This window comes from Strix uralensis, chromosome 10, assembly GCF_047716275.1.
Source record: "Strix uralensis isolate ZFMK-TIS-50842 chromosome 10, bStrUra1, whole genome shotgun sequence".
In the NCBI taxonomy this organism is placed as follows: domain Eukaryota; kingdom Metazoa; phylum Chordata; class Aves; order Strigiformes; family Strigidae; genus Strix; species Strix uralensis.
In genome coordinates this window covers 12,578,543-12,599,819 of record NC_133981.1, presented here as the reverse complement: position 1 = coordinate 12,599,819, position 21,277 = coordinate 12,578,543, and the positions used below count along the sequence as shown (strand labels likewise).

Below are 21,277 nucleotides of genomic sequence, written 5' to 3'. Positions count from 1 at the left end.
CATACTTCTAACAATAATAAAAGCAGCTGTACTACTACAGATGAATATGCAAAAGAATGGTTTTCAACAACACTTTATTGAAGCACTTCAAAATGATCACAATGATAGATGTTGCCTTTAACAGAATAAAACCTATAATGTCATAATTAAAAGGCACTAATCCTGGCACAAAGGTCTACTTACCCACCTTCCACTGTGATGGAAATAAAAACATCAAGTATTTTCCTTTTCCTTTAAAAGAGTATGTGCATACCCCCTTTGAGTGCCATTCCGTGTTTGTCATTTAAGTGACATGTAAAAGAAATTCCCCGATGTTTCACCAAGGCATACTGTAATGTTCAGCATCTGTAGTCCTAAAGCAATAGACTACTCATTGAAGGTTTATGATCTAGTGAGACAAATCATTCTACACTCACATTTTGGGAATAAAAATCCTGAAGCACAGTCTCAGGCATTCACACATTACCTCTCCTTTAACATGATTCATTGTTTTGCTGTTCGTGTAATCGGCAATGCACCACTCTTAGCAAAATAGCTTCAATAACCTGATTTACAGCCCCTGTTTAGAATTCCCACAGCTCTCCAGTCAGGGTCGGTGCAAAAGCAAGCCAGCAGGGAGCAGTGCCGGGGCATGCGGCCGGGAGGAAGCGCGGTTCTTTCACATCCAGTAAACACGCACAAAGCCACTCATGACATGCATTGCACAGCCACAGTAACTATAAAATTAAACCTTAGAAAAGTTAAAAGCTCGATAATCCAGCTAAATCATACTTCAAGTTATGATAGATCCCTGCACAACATTCCTATATTAATTTAACCAGAGAGACTGTTTAAGGCATTTTCTTTGGCCTCCTTTCTTCTACCAGAAAGTGAAGATTATGCAGTTTTTTATGTCAGTATCCAAAAAGGACTGTCTTTCCAACTGTTTCCATAAAGATGCAAAGAGAAAACACAAATCAATAAGAAACTAGATTATTAGTTCCACAGATCATGAAACAGCTCCACATTTCTCATGTTGCCAAGTGGTAGGACAGAACTGCTCTGTGCAACTGCTAAAACACTCAACTGTACTCGGGGTGATGAGAATTATGCTGCACTGTAATTGCACTTGAAGAAGCCACCATCCACACTAAAGTTGACAGGACATTAGCACTCCAAGGAAAACTTTCACACAGCCCAGTGCTGTGGGTGCACGCACAAACATTTCTTCCCAGTATAGTCTAGAGCTACACTGCTCTATGATCACTAAGAGCAATCACTTGTACTGAACAAAACCAACAAGTATTTCGAGTTGACAGCTATTTTAAAGCATTGGGACACCACACAATACCAGCACATCATGGGGTCATAAAGGTATGACTGGTGTCTAACTGCCATGCATATTCATGACCAAGAGTTCTCTCTGGCTCAGTATTTGCCTTCTCACAAGGCCCAGTTTTCTTAATACGCTAATGGTCAAGGCCTACTGCAGATTCATCAGAAGAGAGTTTCAGGACTACAGCTATTGAAGTTCAAGTATAATAATTTACTAAATGCATCCCCAAAAGCAACTTTTGTTAAGAGAATGGCAAATTTAACCAGTCTCTTGTTACTGTCCAGGCTCACTACAGAGCCCGAGACAGGTAATCATGAGAGATTAGATTGGCCCAACAGATTTTTAGAAGCAGAACGCAGCTATAGCATCCAAGTTCAGCAGACAACACTGCTAATGCTCATCTTGGGCTCCACACCTTTATTAGAACAGAAAAGGTTTAACCTTGGACTTAACTGTGCCAGATGAGTGAGTAGTTCTTTTTAAGTCCAAGGCTGAAAGATAGCAACAACAGCCTCACTTCTCTGAAAAGACTTACTACACTTCCCTTCTGTTTCAAAATGAAGGTAGTTGGAAAGTTAATCAACCCTTCAAATAGAAGAAGTGTAAACCTCTGCACTGGATTCAAATAGTCTCCTCAAGGTCTACATTTCTGTCTTGTGAGTAGCTGAAGGCATCTGGAAGAAGTGTACAACAGCTGTGAAAACCTAGGTGGAATCATTTTGTGAAGTAATACAAACATACTTTTTAGAGTACACACATCATAGGTGGCCAGTGTAGCTCTCCTTGCTATTTACATGTAGAAGTAGAAACTGTTACTTAAATATCATACCAACCAAACAGCTGTTGCCCAAGTTCACACCACAGCTGATTTCAGTGATCAGTACTGGTATCAGACCAACCAGAGTGACAAATCTTACAGCAGTAATACTGTCTTCAGATTTTTGCATCTGGAGACATTTTGCTTTGAATGTTAACTCCAGGCAGCTTGTTTTGCATGCAGGAAGCCCCATCCGCTGAAGGAATAAGCACATGATCTTTTACTCAACAGTTCATTAGTCGAGTTACATGTGAAGGATGCTAACTGACTAGTACCCAGGCCTAAAAACTAACCTGTTACAGCTCAGTAAGTTTGAAAGCTTACATGGAGGCAGGCCATGAGTAGAAGACATCCACTTTGTAACCATTAGGTGGAAGATGTTGACATACAGTCCTATAAGTTAATCAGTGACCCAAGAAAAATTAATGCAACAAAGCATTTGGGAAGAGCAGTCAGTGTAAGTTCAGATTAAAATCACAACAAAGATTTTGTTCAAGACCTCAGACAGAGAAAGCCTCACTTTCCAGTGAGGTAAGAATCTTTATGCTTTAAGGGGCAGTGAATGATCAGGCACTGCTAGATCTGACACTTGTGCTACAAAAGCAAAGGTTTTTACTCTAGGCTTGATGACAAGAAACAAGCTTGTAGACACATGCATTTTTCTCCTGAAAACAGAGCTCCAGAAGGCTGCCCCTACTTAAGACCCTTCAGCTGACCAGTGCTTTTCATAAACATCATATGCACCGAAGTTTGCTGAGACTGACTAGCTAAGCTTGCTCATGTACGCCAAGAAAGCCCCAGGCCTAAAAGGTAGTTTTATAAGCATTTCACTCAAATAGCTGAACCACAGAACATAAAGAATCTCAGGTATTTACCAAGCCTTCTTCCCCCACTGTAATCTTGTGGGAGAGGAGACATCCCATAATATATCTCCATGAGTTAAGCCACATCAAGTCAGTCAGTTAAGTGTCAATACAACCCTCAAAACATAAGTTTATTGAATAAAGCTGAAGAGCAGTAAACCAACATATGCATCCACCTAAATAAAAAAATTCACGTATTTACAAAGTTCAGTAATTGTATAAGTTGTTCACATGCAGAGAGTAATGCACAGGTTAACAACTGGTAGTGTTTGGATGCCATAAACGCTGAAAGCAGTGAAGTATATAAACACCAAACACATCAAGTTTAGCTATAGGCCAGTTAACTAAACAGTGACCTGGTCCCCCACAAAGATTCACACATTCTAGTTTAGTTTCCTTATTTTAGGCACAAGCAAGTTTGCTAAATAAAAGTAACTGTAGCAGTTCCTGGTGAACTAGGGACTACAGTAGCAAGTTAATATACCCTCTCCTCTACAGCACCAGAGTATGAATTAATTGAAATCATGCTTCAGAGAACTGAAAGGGGACAAAAAGTTAAAATGCAAGTTCAGACTGAATGCAGGCAGCATGTAGTGTCTGTGCAACAGTGCGATAGTTGGTACAGAACAGTAAGGCCATGGCAGTCCAAATTAAAACTGGCTTGTCATAACTGATATGGACTAAACAGTGTTCCCAACCAAAGACTTGGACATAATGCAAACTCTACATTTAGGTGAAGAATCACACACAGTGTGAGGCAACACAAGCAGGTGTACCATGTATTTGCATACACTAGTAAGCTACACTGACATTACTGTATGAACAAACCAGTCTTAACAAGTCTGTCCCTTTAAATATACTGAAGTCATTGAGAAAGTAAAGCTACAAAAACATTACAATCTTTAGTTTATACATACTTCCCTATACCGTAGGAGCTAATCAAGAAACAGGATCAATTCATTGGCTCTCTTGTGCTTTGACACAGTAGAACATTTCATCTTGCAACTTACAGACTTTGCACATGGTTACATCAAGAAAGCAGGCAGGTCTAGAGTTGTCACAATAGCCTAGATATTCCATAGCACCAGATGAAACTGTGCCCAGCCATTTCATGAGCAGGAGAGACACTAGACAATTACATAGATATTGTGCTAAAGGTCAACAACTGACTCTATACAAAAACATCAGTAATTTAGGTGTCATGCAGCTGCTCAGAATGTGTGTTCTGGTTTCAGATAGAGACCACTAGTATCTGTAGATAGAAAAATGTATTTGAACAAAGTCTGATGTTCCTAGCAATTGGTTTTCATGCTGGAATACTCCAATTTTTTTTGAAAGCTTGCAGAACAGTCCATTCCCATCCCCCACACAAATGTTAAACAGAAGCAACAAAATGATTTTAAACAGTTGACTCTTTCCTAATTCATCATGAGTTTTCTTTTTCAAGTGACAGGATAATATCTCAGCTGTAGATTAGTGATGCTGATCTATGCCTTGTGCTCCCCTCTGCAAACAGTTTCCATTTCTCTGCTTACATACACACATCACATGCATTTGTGAGATAAATCAGTATCCCACAACTCACGCTTAAATGTTTTCTAACTACTGTATGTGGCATCTTACAGAATCTTAATGCTGTCAAGCATCAGCATCTTCAAGCCACTAAACACTAGAAATAAAACACTTGCTGAAAATCATATAAAAACCTGGCCCTGAAAAACCAGAACAGAGTGTACCATCATAGTTAACATGGTAGAGATTTTTTTTTAAAAAGCCCCCCTACAACCCTCCCACCATAGATGGTTGTAAAATAAATATTTGTGCTGACTTTATCATGACAACTCTAGTTGTTTCGTGACAGAATAGGAATACAAGTCTTCAGCAGTGCACATGAGAAATGAACCGTGAAAAGGCAGATTCTTGATACAGGATTTTTGGGTAATATCTCATTATGGAGGGAAGTGGACAATTGAGATTATGGCCAACTGGTACTGGAGATTCCAAGAAGACTTCAGCTTCTTCTAGATTTTGAATGCTGAATAAGCCACTGAAGCGTGATATCTAGAGAGAGAAAGAGAAGAGAAGTTCCATGTTCAAGTGTCTATCTGTATTTGTACAACCAGCATCACTTTGGTATGCCAGTGCCCTCAAATACACAGCAGGAATATCCAGCCCTTCTCTAGAGGATGGACCAAGACAGATCAACAGAATGATTTTTTTGAATGCTTGCTGTCTGTGCTTTGGTCCTATAACTGCCCAGCATCCTTTAAGTAACATTTAAAGGAACTGCCCCAGACATCCTGGTTCCTCTACATGTCTAGGAAAGAGACATCCCTTAATCTGATACTTTGGGATGGCTTGCATAATTAGTTTTAGATCAACATTGCTCTATTTAGCCAGTCTGCCTCTCCTTCCCTGATGAGAGCAAAGTTCATTTTGCCCTACAGTACAAGGCATCAAGCTCCTCCATGCTTGAGAGAGGGTCTCCTACACAGCTGTGTTGTGAGCCTTCTGCAAGAGATATGACAGGAGGAGGGAGTATCTGCTTCTCCTATCCACCATGTTTGAATCTTTAACTGATGGTAAGGCGACAGGGACTTCTTGGATAAGAAGCTAGAAGAGTTCCACAGGCTGTTCATCCTTCTTGGAAAGAAGTTGAGTCCTTGATATAGAGCAGTTCTGGTATCTTCTATAGCTTGTTCCTGTGACCACCAGGCTGAAGTTTCCCTCATCAGTAAACTCAGGTTAGCCTGCCAAGGAACCAGTGTTAATCTCATGGCAGCCACCAGAAGGCATCAGGAGAAGGATGGCAAGTGTCGCTAAGTACTGTGTTTCCATTCAGTTGGGATTACTCAGTTTATTTACAATACTAGTGTCAAGTACTTGGTATTACACAGTACTGTGGTTTCTGCCTTTGAACTCCAAAAATTCTAAGGCAATTCATGTCAGCACCAGAAAATTTGAGTTTTTGGCTGAACGGAGTAGTGACTAGCATAGGCCACAACATGAACTTCTTTGATAAGACAGCAAAGGGAGATGATTATTTCAAGGGAATGACTGCTGAGGAAAAACTTGCTGCAAGTACTTGCTAGCCTCATGAAGTGAGGCAGAGTTGAGAGCATCTGATAGAATTATAAAATCATTGAGGCCAAGCTAATAGGGAGAATAGGCAGCTATTTGCTGCAAACTAAAGAATGGCAGCAGACTTCACAGGAGATTGACATATGTTTTGAAAACTACAACCCCTACAACTTTAATACCAGTCAAGCTTCATCACTGCCATCAGGAGTTACACCAAATTTAACCAGTGCACTTACACATTGTTTTCTGATTTGTTACCCGTTTCCTGAAGCCAGGAAGCTTGTGTTTAAGAAGTTACAATCCCCCAATCCATCCTCTGACAGCTCTTCATAATCCTTAGCATTTTAGGTTAATAGTTACCTATATTATCTTTCTCTTTGCAAGAAATTGAGTAGCAGCAGATTTCTCTGTCCTGAATAGCAGCAAGGTTCCTATGAAAGAGAGAACAATTCAACATACACTTCACTTACAAGGACAGTTAAACTGAGAATCTAAACTCTTCCCTTCATCTTCTCCATATAACTTGTTTCTGTATAATGTTTCAGCTGCCTCTTGTTGCTGGGTTTTCTACTTATAAGTGCAAGCTTCTTGATCTAATAACCCTATGTACATGAATTAATTTATTGACTTAAAGTAGCCTTTCTTAGGAAGGGTTAAGACTTACATCTTTTCAATTAGCTGTTTCTCATCCAAAGCATTAGGAAGGTCTCTCTTATTTCCAAGTACTAGAACCTGAAATCCAGAGCAGAAGGAAACTGTTTAGTTTTTTTAAAAAAAACACCACCAAACAAACAACACAAAAAACAAACTTCAGGGAAGCCTGTTTGACAAGCAGCCTGCACTGGGCTATTAAATCTAACAAAATGAGATATTTGCTACTAAACCTGATCAAGAAGGAAGACTGACCTAGTCACAGGGAAAGAGGGGGTACAAATAAACTGTTATCTGCAAAAAGCAAGCATGAGAACACATCAGCTCATAGAACTGAGAACAATCCTAGTTTACTCTACTTCTGTACTACACTGATTAACCTGTACTATAGTAGACTCTAGAAGAAAACACAAACTCATACTACGGAATACTCTAAACTACTGTTCCAATTTTATTTTTTTTGTGGGCACTGAACAAGAATAAGATCACTGAAGGATTAATGAGATCAACAATTTGATTTAAGGCACTAGGGGCTGGTATTGTTCATGCTTATACTAACCAGTAAAGTTAGGCCTTCCTTACACTTGATTTAAGCATTTAAGCCAGACTTCAGAGTTGCTGAAGTTATACACATTCCTCAGCAAATTTAATACTGTGTAAGGCAATATTACTTACAGGGATTCCTTGTAACTGTGGCTTATCTAGAAGATTGTGCAGTTCATTTCGAGAAGCTTCTATTTTTTCACGATCTGCAGCATCTACCATGTAGCTTTAAAGAGAATTTAAGGTTAGGTCAGTGAGACTGAACTACTTCAGAAACAGCAGTGTTTCCTTTACACTGTCAGTTCTGAGCACATTCAACAAGGCTTTAAACAAAGCTAGGTCTACTGAGCAAAGAATCTGGTTCTTTTAAAAAAATTCTCTAAGATCAGAGTAGATGAAAGATTCTTTTAGTTAGACAGCACTGCCACCCAGTTCAGACAGGAATTACTTAGTACTCCAGATCAGACACTGATAAGAAAATAATTCTTCTTGAGCCCTGAACTTAAGGGTAAAAAGAGGTCAATGTGGTAGCAGTACAGTTTCAAAATTAAAAACAAGTACTACCGAGTCGAGCATGCACTGTTAGAAAGGCTACGCGCAGAAGAGAAGCAAATCTGAAGTTAAGTACTAGCTGAAGGAAGACGACACTTACACAATAGCATTAACTCCTCTGCAATATCGCTCCCACATGCTTCGGAATCGTGGCTGCCCTCCTATATCCCAAATCTTAAGGCAAAGGGAAAAAGACAATTTAGCCATGCGCTATGTTTAAACAGGTCACACAAAGACAAGACAAGAAATCAAAACACAGTTCTTCCTTTCTCCTTAGGCCAGCTGCAAAACCTCTCGCATATTAGAATAGAAATAATCCCTTGTACAGCTGCTCAAAGCTTGCAGGCCCAATAGCGTAAGAAGCAAACTAGAGCATCTTACACCGGATGCAAGAACACACCTGTGTACTAAGTTTACACACATACAAGAAAATAAATAAGATATGACTTAAAACTTTGCTTTTGATATAAGCCTTCCCTTAAGTAGTATTGATGAGCCAAAAAGGAGGATCTCTGGGCCCTTAACATGTGATAACTCAGATTAAAGACAGACAGCATCATCACAAAATTGCTTTAACTAGTCCACGAACCTGGAAATCACACATAGATTCTCATTTAAGAAACCCAATAAATAAACATAAGTGTATTCTTAACCTATTTGTCAGATTTAGCTGGGCCTCTTCAGTTTCCTACATTTGTCCCAATGGTGGAAGTTTGCATGAGCAAACATACAAATTTTAAACTAGAAGCTGAAGACAACGTTGCATGGGTTTAAAAAGAGACAGCCAGCAATGGTAACATACCTTTATTGTAACATTACCCTTTGTAACTTTTCTCATGTTGAAGCCCACAGTAGGAATCATGTCTTCACTGAATTGACCTGACTGGAAAAAAAGAAAGTTAAATTTAGTGCTTATCTGATGCAGCTAGTTTACATCGTAAAATATTGTAAGCTTTTTCTAACCATTTGCCTTCTAACTGAAGCCTTTATAGCCAAGAAGTCATAGATATTATACTCATGTGTATTGAAGCCTGTGTGAAGTCAGTCAAGTAATTTCTTACAAGCACTTTAATTTTTCAAGCCTTGAGGCAGTCAGGGGAGCAAAGTTACTTGCGGAGAACAGCTTTGCATAGCTTAACAGATGGACAGCCAGAGCAAGTGTAGGAAAGAGCCATTCACCTACTTGTGCTGGACTCAAGTTCTGTACGTCAGGATCTCCTAGTTACCTGGCAGCTAGAAATATCCAGAAGTTTTTCCTCTGATGCAAGCTACTCTATGGACTACATTTACAGCAATAAATCACTCTTGTGGAGGAAGCTTCCAACCCACAGGTATGGGTTAACTCCCTGAGGAGTTTTAAAAGGCTGGAAGGTGGAAGGACCTGACAGGTCTGCTTCCTGCTAGGCTACACAGCGTCCAACTTGTTCGGCAGAGGCAATTGAAATGCAACTGGAGAGTATTTCAGCCCATTTCCACCAGAAATTCAGCATCGCTTTAAGCTCCGACATAACTGCTGCAAAACAGTGTTGTATCAGAGAGGTTCTCTCGTGGCAGATGTTTTACTATCTGTTACACTTTTATCTGCAACAGCTTGGAAGCCGAGTTCACAGCTATCTCCTGTAGCTAACCCAGGAGCCATAACAAGCGTTATCAACAGTAGTACAGATTTCTCTCATGCTCCCTTGGCTATTTGGCAGAAGGTGAATCTCAGTCACGGTGGTCATTATGCATCTCACTACATCCATTATGTGTAATAGAACCAGACAGTCAACCCAATTTGGAAAAAAAGGTCGACTCAAATTCATTCCGTTGTTTAATTAGGGTTTGATATCACAGCAGCAGAAAGTCTGCTTCTCTCCCCTGATGTTGCACAGAGAAGCTAGCCCGAGTTGAAAGCCCTTTAGGATCTATGAAGCAGACATCACATCACCTTACAGAGTTCGGGCCCAACTGCTGCTTACAAGCTGGAAGTAGTAACTAGTCTGACTGGACATGCTTTGAGTACGTATTGCTCAGAGTTTCCAACCAATCAGCTTGTAATACCAATGCTTTGTCATTCACTTCTACACCTAGCAGCCCACACTTTCTTTAGCTTGTTCTCCCTGCCTTGCCCCCCCAAAAATCCCTCTGATCTTCCGCTAGCAAACCAAAACCGCAAGCTTCACACAATACAGACTCTAATATAATGCTGATAAACCTTGGAAGTCAACTGAAAACCTACAGACAACATGGCAGTCTCATTTGGGCTTATTTAGCCAAGTCCTTCAATTAAATGACACGTTGATCTTGCTGTTGACCTCCAAACCAGGAATACATCCAGAGCTTGGATTTGAAGCCAGCAGTCCCCTGAATAGGTGGTGATTTTTCACATTTAAGAGCTGCTTTCCAGGTGCATGACTAGACAGACTAACAGTGTTTTAAAAGGAGCAAAAAAAAGAGTCCTTGAATCCAAGGAATGCAACAGCAAAAGCAGCAACAACCTGAGAAATGGACAGCTTAAACCTCATTAGGCAGGTGTTCTGCATTCTTGTTTGAAAGAAGTTTCAACTGTTTAAGCTACACAGAAGAGCAGGTACCAATCTCATGCAGCACTGCTTCAGAAGTTGCTCTCACCTTTCTGCTAACTTCGCAAAGTGGTGCACAACCTGAACGCCTGCTCATTAGCTTCCCCACTCCTGTCCTGAAAGCCCTGTGTACGTTGTTTCAGCCAGTTCGATTATGTGTAGCTCAGCAGCAAATGGCGACCCATGCCTTCCGCCTCTGATGCGGCTGAGTTCAGTTCATAAAGCACGCACTGCCAATCTTGCCTTTGAAGGGTCAGCTTGCCATGGTTGCTCAAGAACCACTGCATTCCTGCCTCTAGTCACACCCTACACCCACATCTTCTAACCAAACACCTCCCAAGCACTCCCTGAACCTCCAACTCCAGCTTCTTCACTTGAGAGCTGTTCCTATCAACAGTTCATGCTCTCTCACCATTCTTTCAGGATACATATTCCTTCAGATTGGAGCAGCACCTCATTTGCCACATGTTTAATGCAATGTTGACGAAATTACCATGATCCACCACAAGGAAGCTGAACAGAACATTCAGAAAAGCTGCTGCACCTTATACCACTTTCCAAGTACTCCCTACCCACACTACGCATCCAGGTGGAATAAAAACCTGTTGTGACTTGCTTAAAAACTATGCTACAGTCACTCACTCACAGCCTGAGTTTCAGTTTTCTGTACCCTGCTTTGCAGGCCAGACAAGCCAGCGCTATCTGAACCGTCAGAACCAGAAGGAAAGGGTAGCAGGTGTTTTCACTGAGCTGCCTCCAAACCACAAGCATGCCCTTCCTCTCTACTGGAAGTTTGGAGGTTGGGGATCCTGAGGCAAGGCAGGCACTTTATAGCTTTGAGGGGCACTCCTGACTGCAGGTTTTGAGCATATTGATCTACTCAGATCTCGTTTGAAAGCCCTTACTCTGATATGTGTGAGTGTTCCTCTGTTCACAGTTAGTATACATAAAAAAAGCTACTGGCAGTCACCTTATCTTTTAAGACAGGTCAAAAAATGGTTAAAACAATTGTAATGATTTTGCTAGCAGGCAGTGATCATCTTTGATAGGTTCTGCTATTGTATCCAACTGTCTTGGCCCAGAAATGATTCTCTAAACCCAGAATTTAGAGGGCTTCTGTTTACTACCTCTACAGAGGAAAAAAGGAATTCAGCTGCATCTTATTCATATGCAAAAGCTACTTGAACAGCAGAACAAGAAGAATATGCTTTTATTAATAGGCAGTTTTGTTTGAATCAGACTTCCCTTTGTCTCCCCTAGAGCAGATTACTCAGCCCTATCACTGTGTGTTCACAATATGATGCTTTCTCATTCTAAAATAGGCATCAGCTTTAAAACAAGTTTGATAAGCACAGAAATATTTTCAATTCCTGATCTGAAAGTGCTCAGCTGTTGTCATACACAGTAGCATTGCTCAAACACTCATCAAGGACGCAAGAGTAGTTGCTTACAAATCTAGCAACAGCATCTCTTTTCAGCACTTGTGAATATTCCAACAGGCAGACACTGTACTTCATCCAGGACTCCTGGAAGATCAGCCTTGTGCATTAGAAATGATTAAGAATTAAGCCATTAGCTTAATGGGTCATACAGACCATACAGCATCAATGTAAACTGTGCACTGAAGGTCGCAAAAAAAGTTAACTCCAGACCCTGTGCAAAAGATAAAACCAGGGAGACTAAACAGACCAAATTTCAGAGACCACATGCAGAAAGAACCTGCAAGACTAGTCTTTAAGCCTCCCGGTTTAAGAGATGCTCCCTTTTCAATACTCCAAGCTCCTGGAAAACCCAAGCACGTGATTTTAGCGCAACATGAACTCTTTTACCTGCCTGAAGACTTACGTTGGATAAAGATTATTCAGAGGAGCAAGACTGCTTCCAGGCTGAACTAAGCCCCTGCACTGTATTCCAGTACAGAGCTGACACCTGCCTGCATGAATGGGTTTGGGTTGAGCTCACTTTGTCTCTAGTATTAGCACTAACTCTTGCAGACTGTAGCATTTACAAATTGCACCCTCCATTTCACTACCAGATCCAAGCCTGGCCCACCTGTTACACACCTGCTAACATCAGCTTTGGTGTGAGCTCTGAAACACCACCACACATGCCAAAGCACAGCCACGTTCACAAGCCCTCCTTTTTACCTGTAACTGGCAGACAGCCTCTCTGGGTCTGCACCCACTTCCACTGTCAGGCCAGGGGCAGCTTTGCCAGCCGGCACCCCCAAGTCTTGCCTCAGGAACAAGCCAGCAGCGTGTCAGCTACAGGTACAGTTCATTTCCCAGAGGGCAGGATCAGAAGGCTTCAGACAAGCATTTAAAACTACTGTCACCTAACATCCCAGCAGTATACAAAGGATGCAGGTTTAGTCTTTTTTAATACTTAGTTAATATTAAAACAAGCTGCTCACTAAACCTACCACTTCCAGATGTCTTGAGTCAAAAAAACCCAAACCAAAACAAACCACACTCTGGCTGCTTCATCTGCCTCTCCACAGCCATAAGCTAAAGCCAGAAGACTGCCAACTTCCAGGGAGTTATGCTTCCAGACTGTCAGCACCAAGCCCTAAGCAGCTTGATCAAGGATTTGAGTGTAAGACTGGAATTCCTGCCTCCTCTATCTTCCTTAAAAATTCATTTCAATACATTGAAGGAACCACTAAAGGCAGAACTCAAACTGCAGCAGTAGAACCGGTGTTCCCTCTTCTTTCTTTCCAGCTAGAGTGGTAGCTCTCTCCTGCTGGCACTGGAAAGCAACTGCCTACAACAGTCCAGCCACATGGTCCTCAACCACCAGTTCGCTGCCACCAGATTTTGATTCCACAGCCTGCACAAGGAGATTCTTCGTATCAGCAGGAAAGATCAGAGCAGCCTTTAGCTTGCATCTCATAAAGCTAACATGATTCATTACTGTCAGAGGGCAAATTTCTTCATATAGTCTTTGTTACTACACAATAAAGATTTCTTTTAATCTTTACTCATAATACTTTTCATCCATCTAGAAGAGATCACGAACAAGCTTAGCCAACTAGGAGACAACATCCCCGGAGTATGGATTCCAGCCACGACATTCCCAATCCACCTGAACCAGAATACTACCTTAAGCCCTGCTGTTCATCCCTAAATTTCTTTCTTTTCACACTAAGAAAAATGCTGCAAGTCTCAGAAATATCTCCTTTAAAAAAAAAAAAAAAAAAAGAGTCATTTTAGCACTATATAAAGCTACCCCTACACTATGCCTCCTCTGCAACATTCATAGCCTGAACCAAGAAGTGCATCATGTTTGGACAAATCACCTCTCTAGTTTCTGTAGTCTAGCTTTCTTCTTGAAATACTTCAGTGTTTCAGCTACTTGTGATCACATTCATAAGCATGAAGCTTTCGAAGCTTCACTCCACTTTCGAAGCTTCAATCCTTGTGATCTGACAGTCCCTTGAAAGGCTTCACCACAGCACTTCTATGAATGGTTGCTGCAGAAATCAAAATAGCAGTATCTGACAAGAAAATACATTTTTATCTCCCCAACCCTGACTTCAATGGAATATTCAAAAGGACATGGACTGCTTACCATATAACTACCACACAGCAGTGAAACAAGAACTAAAAAGGCATATTTCTGTCTAGAAGTCAGTCACATAAGAGCTTAGGACATTTCATGCTTCTGATAGTCACACAGAATCACAGAATCATTCAGGTTGGAAAAGACCCTTGGGATCATCGAGTCCAACCATCAGCCCTACTCTACAAAGTTCTCCCCTACACCATATTCCCCAACATCTCATCTAAACAACCCTTAAACACATCCAGGGATGGTGACTCCACCACCTCCCTGGGCAGCCTGTTCCACTGTCTGACCACTCTTTCGCTGAAAATTTTTTTCCTAATGTCCAGTCTAAACCTCCCCCGTTGCAGTTTAAAGCCGTTCCCTCTTGTTCTATCACCAGTTACCTGTGAGAAGAGACCAGCACCAACCTCTCTACAACGTCCTTTCAGGTAGTTGTAGAGAGTGATGAGGTCTCCCCTTAGCCTTCTCCTCCTCAAACTGAACAGTCTCAGCTCCTTCAATCACTCCTCATAGGATTTATTCTCCAGGCCCTTTACCAGCTTCATTGCCCTCCTCTGCACTTGCTCCAGCACCTCGGTATCTCTCTCATATTGAGGTGCCCAAAACTGGACACAATACTCAAGATGTGGCCTCACCAATGCAGAGTACAGGGGGACTATCACCTCCCTACTTCTGCTGGTCACACTATTTCTAATACAAGCCAGGATGCTGTGGGCTTTCTTGACCACCCGGGCACACTGCTGGCTCATGTTCAGCTGCTTGTCAATGAGAACCCCCAGATCCTTTTCTTCCAGACAGCTCCAGCCACACCTCCCCAAGCCTGTAGCGATGCATGAGGTTGTTGTGGCCCAAGTGCAGGACCTGGCACTTGGCCTTGTTGAAGCTCATCCTGTTAATGTTAGCCCACTGATCCAATCTATCCAAGTCTCTCTGTAGAGCCTCCCTATCCTCATCTAGATCGACACTCCCGCTTAACTTGGTGTCATCTGCAAACTTACTGATGATACACTCTATGTCCTTATCAAGATCATCAATAAAGATGTTAAACAGAAATGGTCCCAACACCAAGCCCTGAGGAACACCACTTGTGACCAGCCGCCAGCTGGATTTAACTCCATTGACCACCACTCCCGGGGACCGTCCACCCAGCCAGTGCTTGATCCAGCAGACCATAGCTCATCCAGGCCAGTTCTTCTATGGGAATTCTATGGGGAGAATATTCGTGGGGAGTCACGAAAGCATCTTTCACCAGGTGTTACCGCTTAAAGATCTAGCTCTTCCACTGCCTAAAGAGTGCTATACAGGAACTTATGACCACAATGGAAAAAATAGATTCTGATTTCAATCACCTGTTTCAGACCATCTGGGGTAGAGCAAGCAGGACCTGAAAAAGAGTATTAGCTGGAGTATGAGTCACCTCATATTAGCTGTATTACCTAATAAAGTGAGGCAATCCATTTCAAGAGATTTCTGCGATTAAGAAACACTTCACTTAAAAAAATGTATCAACCTTCTCTCACTTAACTACTACACGTATGAAGTGACAACGTACGCTATTTATGACCTACCTAGGTGTTTCAGAAATCACTAAAGCAGCAGCAAAGCTCTTTAGAGCAATCTTTTTCCACACTTCTCCAGTGTGATTTCCTTAAGTCAAAGTTACTTATAGTAGTCATGGGGACAGAAGGAAGTCACAGCTTCCAACCAGCCAAAGGACTCTTTTGTTGAGAGGCACTTCAAAAATGGCCTCTCTAGAAACCAAGGCCTCATTCAAAGGCTTGTGAGATATTCCAAAGTTAAAAACCAAACCACACTAATTCAGGCTTTGATACAAGTCCTAAAAAGGGATCTTATTCATCCTATCACCACAAACAGAACAGGCTGAGTTTAGTTCTTAAACCTGACAACTGTCTCAGGAAAGTCTGACTTCCTCCCACTGCTGCAGTTCTCCTCCCCTGCCGGCTGATTATCAGGCTATCGAGCTGCAGTCTTCCAATGCCAAATGCCTGGATCAAGGACCAATCCACCAGGCTTCAAGCAAGACTTCACAATAGGAAACACCACTCTTTCATGGAGTACTTTTTGGAAACTGAACAAGTGTCCCATTATTCACCAGCACGCACTGCCTGCAGCCTGGAAGCGGAGTCAGTTTACTCGAGTCATGTTTCAGTTGTGTCACGTGGCTGTGGAGCTCGGTCGCCTCTTGAACCTCCCCACACCAGCGTGGCTGGGACTCACAGCTTTGACAGCAAGTCTGATGAAAGCCTGTTAACAGACACTAGCTGCAGAGATGCAAACAACAGAAGATACCGCAGACTCCAGTAAATAATGGGCATTTCAAGCCCTCAGATAAGCAGCTAACAATTCAAAATGCGATACCAGGATGACATGCAGTTTCTCTAAGAGCCATGGCCATCTACATTATGGAAATTAGGACCAGGAAGAAATGAAGTCCTCCCTTGTGAGCAAGTTTACTCACGCATACGGAAAACTTATGCTTAATATCTAATTAGAGACAGTGACTAATATAGAGCCTTAGCAAAGCAGAAGCTGCATTAGTTGTATCCAGCTATAACTAGATTTCACTGCTAAGGTTGGGTTTTAAACCTTCTAGTCAAACTTAAGTTTGTTCTGATTACAAGCCAAGTGCTTGTTTACACTGGAGGAATAAATACGGCCCAAACCAGCTAGCAACCTAGAAAAGGATTATTCTAGAACTGGACTGTCTGCCTTTTGCGGCCTTTCCACTTCAGCAGCAGCCAGGCATAGTATCAAGCCTCCTGTATAATTGGCTTGAGTTTTTCCTCTAGTTACATATGCCTGATTTGATTGGCATAGATTACATTAGAGATTTATATTAGGTTAAACTCACTGTTGTCAAGAGACTGGCAACAGCCCTTTGTTAGACAGAATGCAACCTTATAAGCCACACCAAGCTCCTGGTATGTAATCCAGCTTTTAGAGCTATTCCATAGGACTAGCATCTTGCTGTGTCATTCCTTTCATTTTAGTTTTATGGAATCCCAATGCTTGACAGCTACATCCATCCAAACCATTAACTGGCCTGCTGAGAGTAGTTATTCTTTTCCAGCACTCATTTCCAAATGCATACTCTGAATTAAAGTCAGTCAATGAAGCAACTAACAAGTTAGCTCTTCATGCCATGGACAGCACTACTCCTTCTGCAAAAAGCAATATTGCGCTGATAACTGAAGCTCATGCTATTATTTTTTTTAAACCAATAACAAAAACCCAAGCAAGTCCACTCACTCTGCTTTTTGTAAAGAGTCACTAGATTCCCTAATTAAAAACTTCAGAAATGTGACTTGCTACTTCCAAACCTGAAACAGCTAACTAGGCTGTGTCGTTATGCATAACTTCCTTATTTCACTCAGTTTTGCAAGACTATTTGAATGACACTTACTCAGATAAATGTCTGAGTGTGATCCTAATGTGCGGTTGAAACCTTGCAAGGTTCAAGCCCTGACACAAAGCTGGACACAGATGTCAGCTTTGCTTAGGAGTACTTCCACCATTTGAGACTACTTAGATGGACTAAACTGACATGCAACTACTACAACAATTCTGGACTACTCCACATATCTGCAGCAGTTTCACAGGTAACTCCCTGAAGGAGATGTGCTGCTGGTACTGTACAGACAGAAGAGCAAAGCAGTACTTTGTCAAGTGTCATCACCATCCAGAACTCCAGAAGACAAAAACCTGCAGAGTAACCTCAGTGCCCAAAGCTGCATGAACACACCAATCAGTATCAGCTCAGCAGCCACAGATTGAGGTTGCTCAACAATTTCAGAGTTCCATTTTTAGAAATCCAAACCCAGAGATAGTGACAGCCACTATTGTGTGTGAAAGAAATGGCCTCCGGCATTCTCGGGTTAGTCCGGCAACTTTCACCTAATGTAACTAGATGGAGGACGAGTTACCTTTTATGACGGCAGAGCCATTTCACATAATTATGGTGAAGCCCACTGAGTGCTAACATCCTCAGTTACACAAGAACTTGGTTACAGCAGTGTAACAGTATAGTAGCGTAACAAGGATTATGTATAACTGCAAGAGAATGAGAGTCCTTTTCCTATCCAGTAACCCATTCAACTGACAAATAAATACTTTCCTAAAAAAACAAAGGAGACAGCCTCAAAAAAAAAAAAAGCCTGAAGGTCTGCTCAATCTATGGCTGAAGATATCAGCTTTCTCATTATAAGTTCACTGGACTCAAGTCAGTCATGCTCCCTGCAAAACCAAAAGGTACCCTGGTTTCCCACTTCAGTCTCCCTACAAGGGCTTCTGAACTCCAGCTTGTCTCTTGGAGTGTTTTCTTGTCACATGCATCCACAGAACAGGACACTGACAAAGCCTAATGAGCCATTTAAGTAAGTGACTCTTTATCTTGTTCAGCAATGGAAAAGTTTCATGCAGGAGGATTCCCACACCCTTCCTTCATCTGCTCCAGGCAGATCATCAGATAAGTAGGCCCAAGTTCAGCAGTCTGCTGCTGTTAGGCTTGGAAGTTGTACTTCTTAGTGCATACCTTAAGAGAAAGTAGATTATTTGATACAGGTCTCAGTAATCAGTATAAGCATAAAAAAGTGAAGAGAAGAACCGTGAGTGAGAAACATTTAAATCATTTATTGAGGACCACTGGAAGAAGAAGTCAAATGGAAGAAAGTAGCTGCAGACACATTATGCTATCTTCACATTATGCTAACGCAAGCCCAGCTGTACTAATGCGCTGACTGAAACAAACCCTCAGAGCACGCCGAAGAGCTGTGCTCTGATACAGCTATCGGTGTTTTCAGGGGCCCATTAGCACACAAAGGTTTATGGAGGCACAGCGTGCTAGCAAGGCTCGATACGGCTGGCTCAGCCACCTCTCCTACAAGCCTACCCAGCAAGGGCAGACACGCCTGCTCCCCATCCCAGGCAGCCCCGCGGAACAGCTTCATCCCCGCAGTCCTGCTCAACATACGACGCGTAAGAGACAAGACCGTGTATCGGGGGGGAGCCCGGGCAGGCGCCAGCCGCAGGCTGCTGACAGCCAGGCCGAACACCAGGCCGCTCCGGGCCCGGCCCGGCGGCTGCTTCGGCTCCAGCCCCCTCCTGGCGGGCCCGCACAGGCCGCGCCGCCCCGCCGGCACCGCTGAGGCCACCGAGGCCCCGCGGCTCCCTCCCCCACCTCCGCCAGGCCCCGCCGCGGCCTGCCCCCGGCCCGGCGCGGCCCGCTCACCGCGATGACGTTGACGAAGGTGGTCTTGCCCGAGTACTGCAGCCCCACTAGGGTGAGCTCCATCTCCTCCTTCCAGAAGAGCGAGCGGAACCAGTCCAGCAGCCGGGAGAGCAGCGCCAGCATGGCGGCGGCAGCGGCGGGCGGGCCGGGGGCACTAGCAGGCTCAGCCCGGGGACTGACTCCGGCGGCGGCGGCGGCTGTCGGACACCCGCGCGCTCCCACACGGCCCGGCTCGCCCCCGCGCCGCGGTCATATGACCCGCGCGGCGCACCAAGAGAGGCCGCGCCGCCGCCAGCGCCCTGCGCCGCGCCGCAGCGACCCCTGCCGGCAGCCGCCCGCGCCGCGCCCGGGGAGGACCGGCGGCGGCGGGAGGGCGGGGCGGAGGCGGGGCCGCGCCGCGCGGGGTGGGGAGGGGCGGGGCGGCTGCCGCCAGCCCTCGGCCCCCGCCATCTTGGGTGGGTGAGGGTGAGCGGTGTCTGCTCGCACCCCCTCAGCCTCGCCGTCTTGGGCGGGAGTGTGAGGGGATGTCTGTTCGCACCCCCTCAGCCCTGCCATCTTGGGGCAACTGAGTGTCCTGGCCCCTCAGGGCTGCCTGGGTTCAATGCCACAGCCACGTTTGACACCCCAACTCTGCAGCCCACTTCTCTAGCTCCCATCCCCAGCCGCTCCCTCCACCTGGTCCCACGGAAGTGCCCCAGCCACCTGCCGAGGCCCTCAGAGACACCCTGGCCACTCTGCCACGCAGCAGGACCCCACCAAGACTGCGTGGTGGGTCGAAGCTCCAGTTACAAAGGAAATCGATTGTGGGGGCTTTTCTTGGTGCATCCTCTAGGCTTGTTGGTCTCTTGGGTTGTCCACGTGAGAGCTGCTGTTTTGTCCCCTGAACCACTGAGCTGCAGCCAGCCTGCAGGCAAATCCTGGGCTTTCAGAGGACTAGGGATTAAGAAATATTAGCCATAATATTTTCACATGACAAATGCAGAGTATTTTTTAAGTGAAATACCTCACAAAACCTTGCGTGTGCTCTTAGAACTAACAAAAACTAAGGGTCACCCCACATGACCTCGTTATTCTCAGTTATTCACACATAACCAGCCATTCTCTAGAAGTTTCTGCCAGGAACCCGTGCATTTTGCATGGACTTTTTCAGGTGATTTACTGTGGTCCTTGCTGCTGTACCAGTCAGTTAACTGGTTATTTTCATTCCTGACCAAGTTGAGCCTAGTTCTGTACAGTACAGCAGGTGGAAATTAGAAATCCCCCAACTTCAAAGAACAGCAGAATGAGAATTCAAACCAATGCACATGCCTGCATGGTTTTTAAAAGGAAAGGCGATCGGGGTGATACAGACTTACAAGCTCTAGACATCTTCATTTACATCATAAATTGCACACCTTCCCTAAACATCTGTCCTCCAGAGAGACACCGCTGAGGGTCCCAGTATTTGTATCGTTCACAAATTGTGTAGCTCCATCTCTCCAGGTAGTTAAGCGGTGACTTCTGCAGTGTGAGGCCAAGGCAGGAGGCACATGAGCTGAGCAAATGAAGATATAGCTGAAACAAAATCATGAGGGGTCTACAAGATGCCCAAGGATTAAGAATATTTTCCTTTCACCTGAAGTACAATCTTTTCCTTCAGGACTTCTTAAGATGTTGCAGAAAAACTTTCATGATTCAAATTAAGAGATATTGATGGATATTAAACAGGATTTATTGGTTGCCAACAGGTTGGAAAACAGCTACTGTTTTGCACCTAGCTGCAATGGTTCTCAAAATATTTCACAAATACTAAGGACCTAAGCCACTGCATGAAGAGCGGAAACAGAGTCAAGGTTCTCTACCATGCTTTATTAGCTTGCTGTGCTTCATTAATTCTGCAGCATCTTTCAGGGGACGATGATCAGGCTGAGGACAACTTTCCTCCCTCATGAGAGCTGAAGTACAAAGTAGCCCTGGCAAAGCTGGAAACCTTCTGCCTCTGGACACTCCCCAACTCCACAGCTGCTGGGGATCCGCAGCCCTAGCCATGCAGCCTCCATAACCCTGAAGGGCTCACCCAGCACTGCGTGGGGAGAG

At 43.7% G+C, this 21,277-nt stretch overlaps 1 protein-coding gene across 1 annotated transcript; it reads right to left on the bottom strand.

Annotated features, from left to right (window-relative positions):
* Positions 1 to 57: 57 nt before the first annotated feature.
* On the bottom strand, positions 58 to 19,437 carry ARL8B (ARF like GTPase 8B). Its single transcript, XM_074879216.1, has 7 exons — positions 19,202 to 19,437; positions 8,625 to 8,705; positions 7,923 to 7,996; positions 7,403 to 7,496; positions 6,741 to 6,808; positions 6,437 to 6,507; positions 58 to 5,056 (listed from the first exon to the last, which is right to left on the bottom strand). The coding sequence occupies exons 1-7, from the start codon at positions 19,322 to 19,324 to the stop codon at positions 5,007 to 5,009; spliced, it is 561 nt and encodes a 186-aa protein (XP_074735317.1). The 5' UTR covers positions 19,325 to 19,437; the 3' UTR covers positions 58 to 5,006.
* Between the last annotated feature and the right edge of the window lie 1,840 nt (positions 19,438 to 21,277).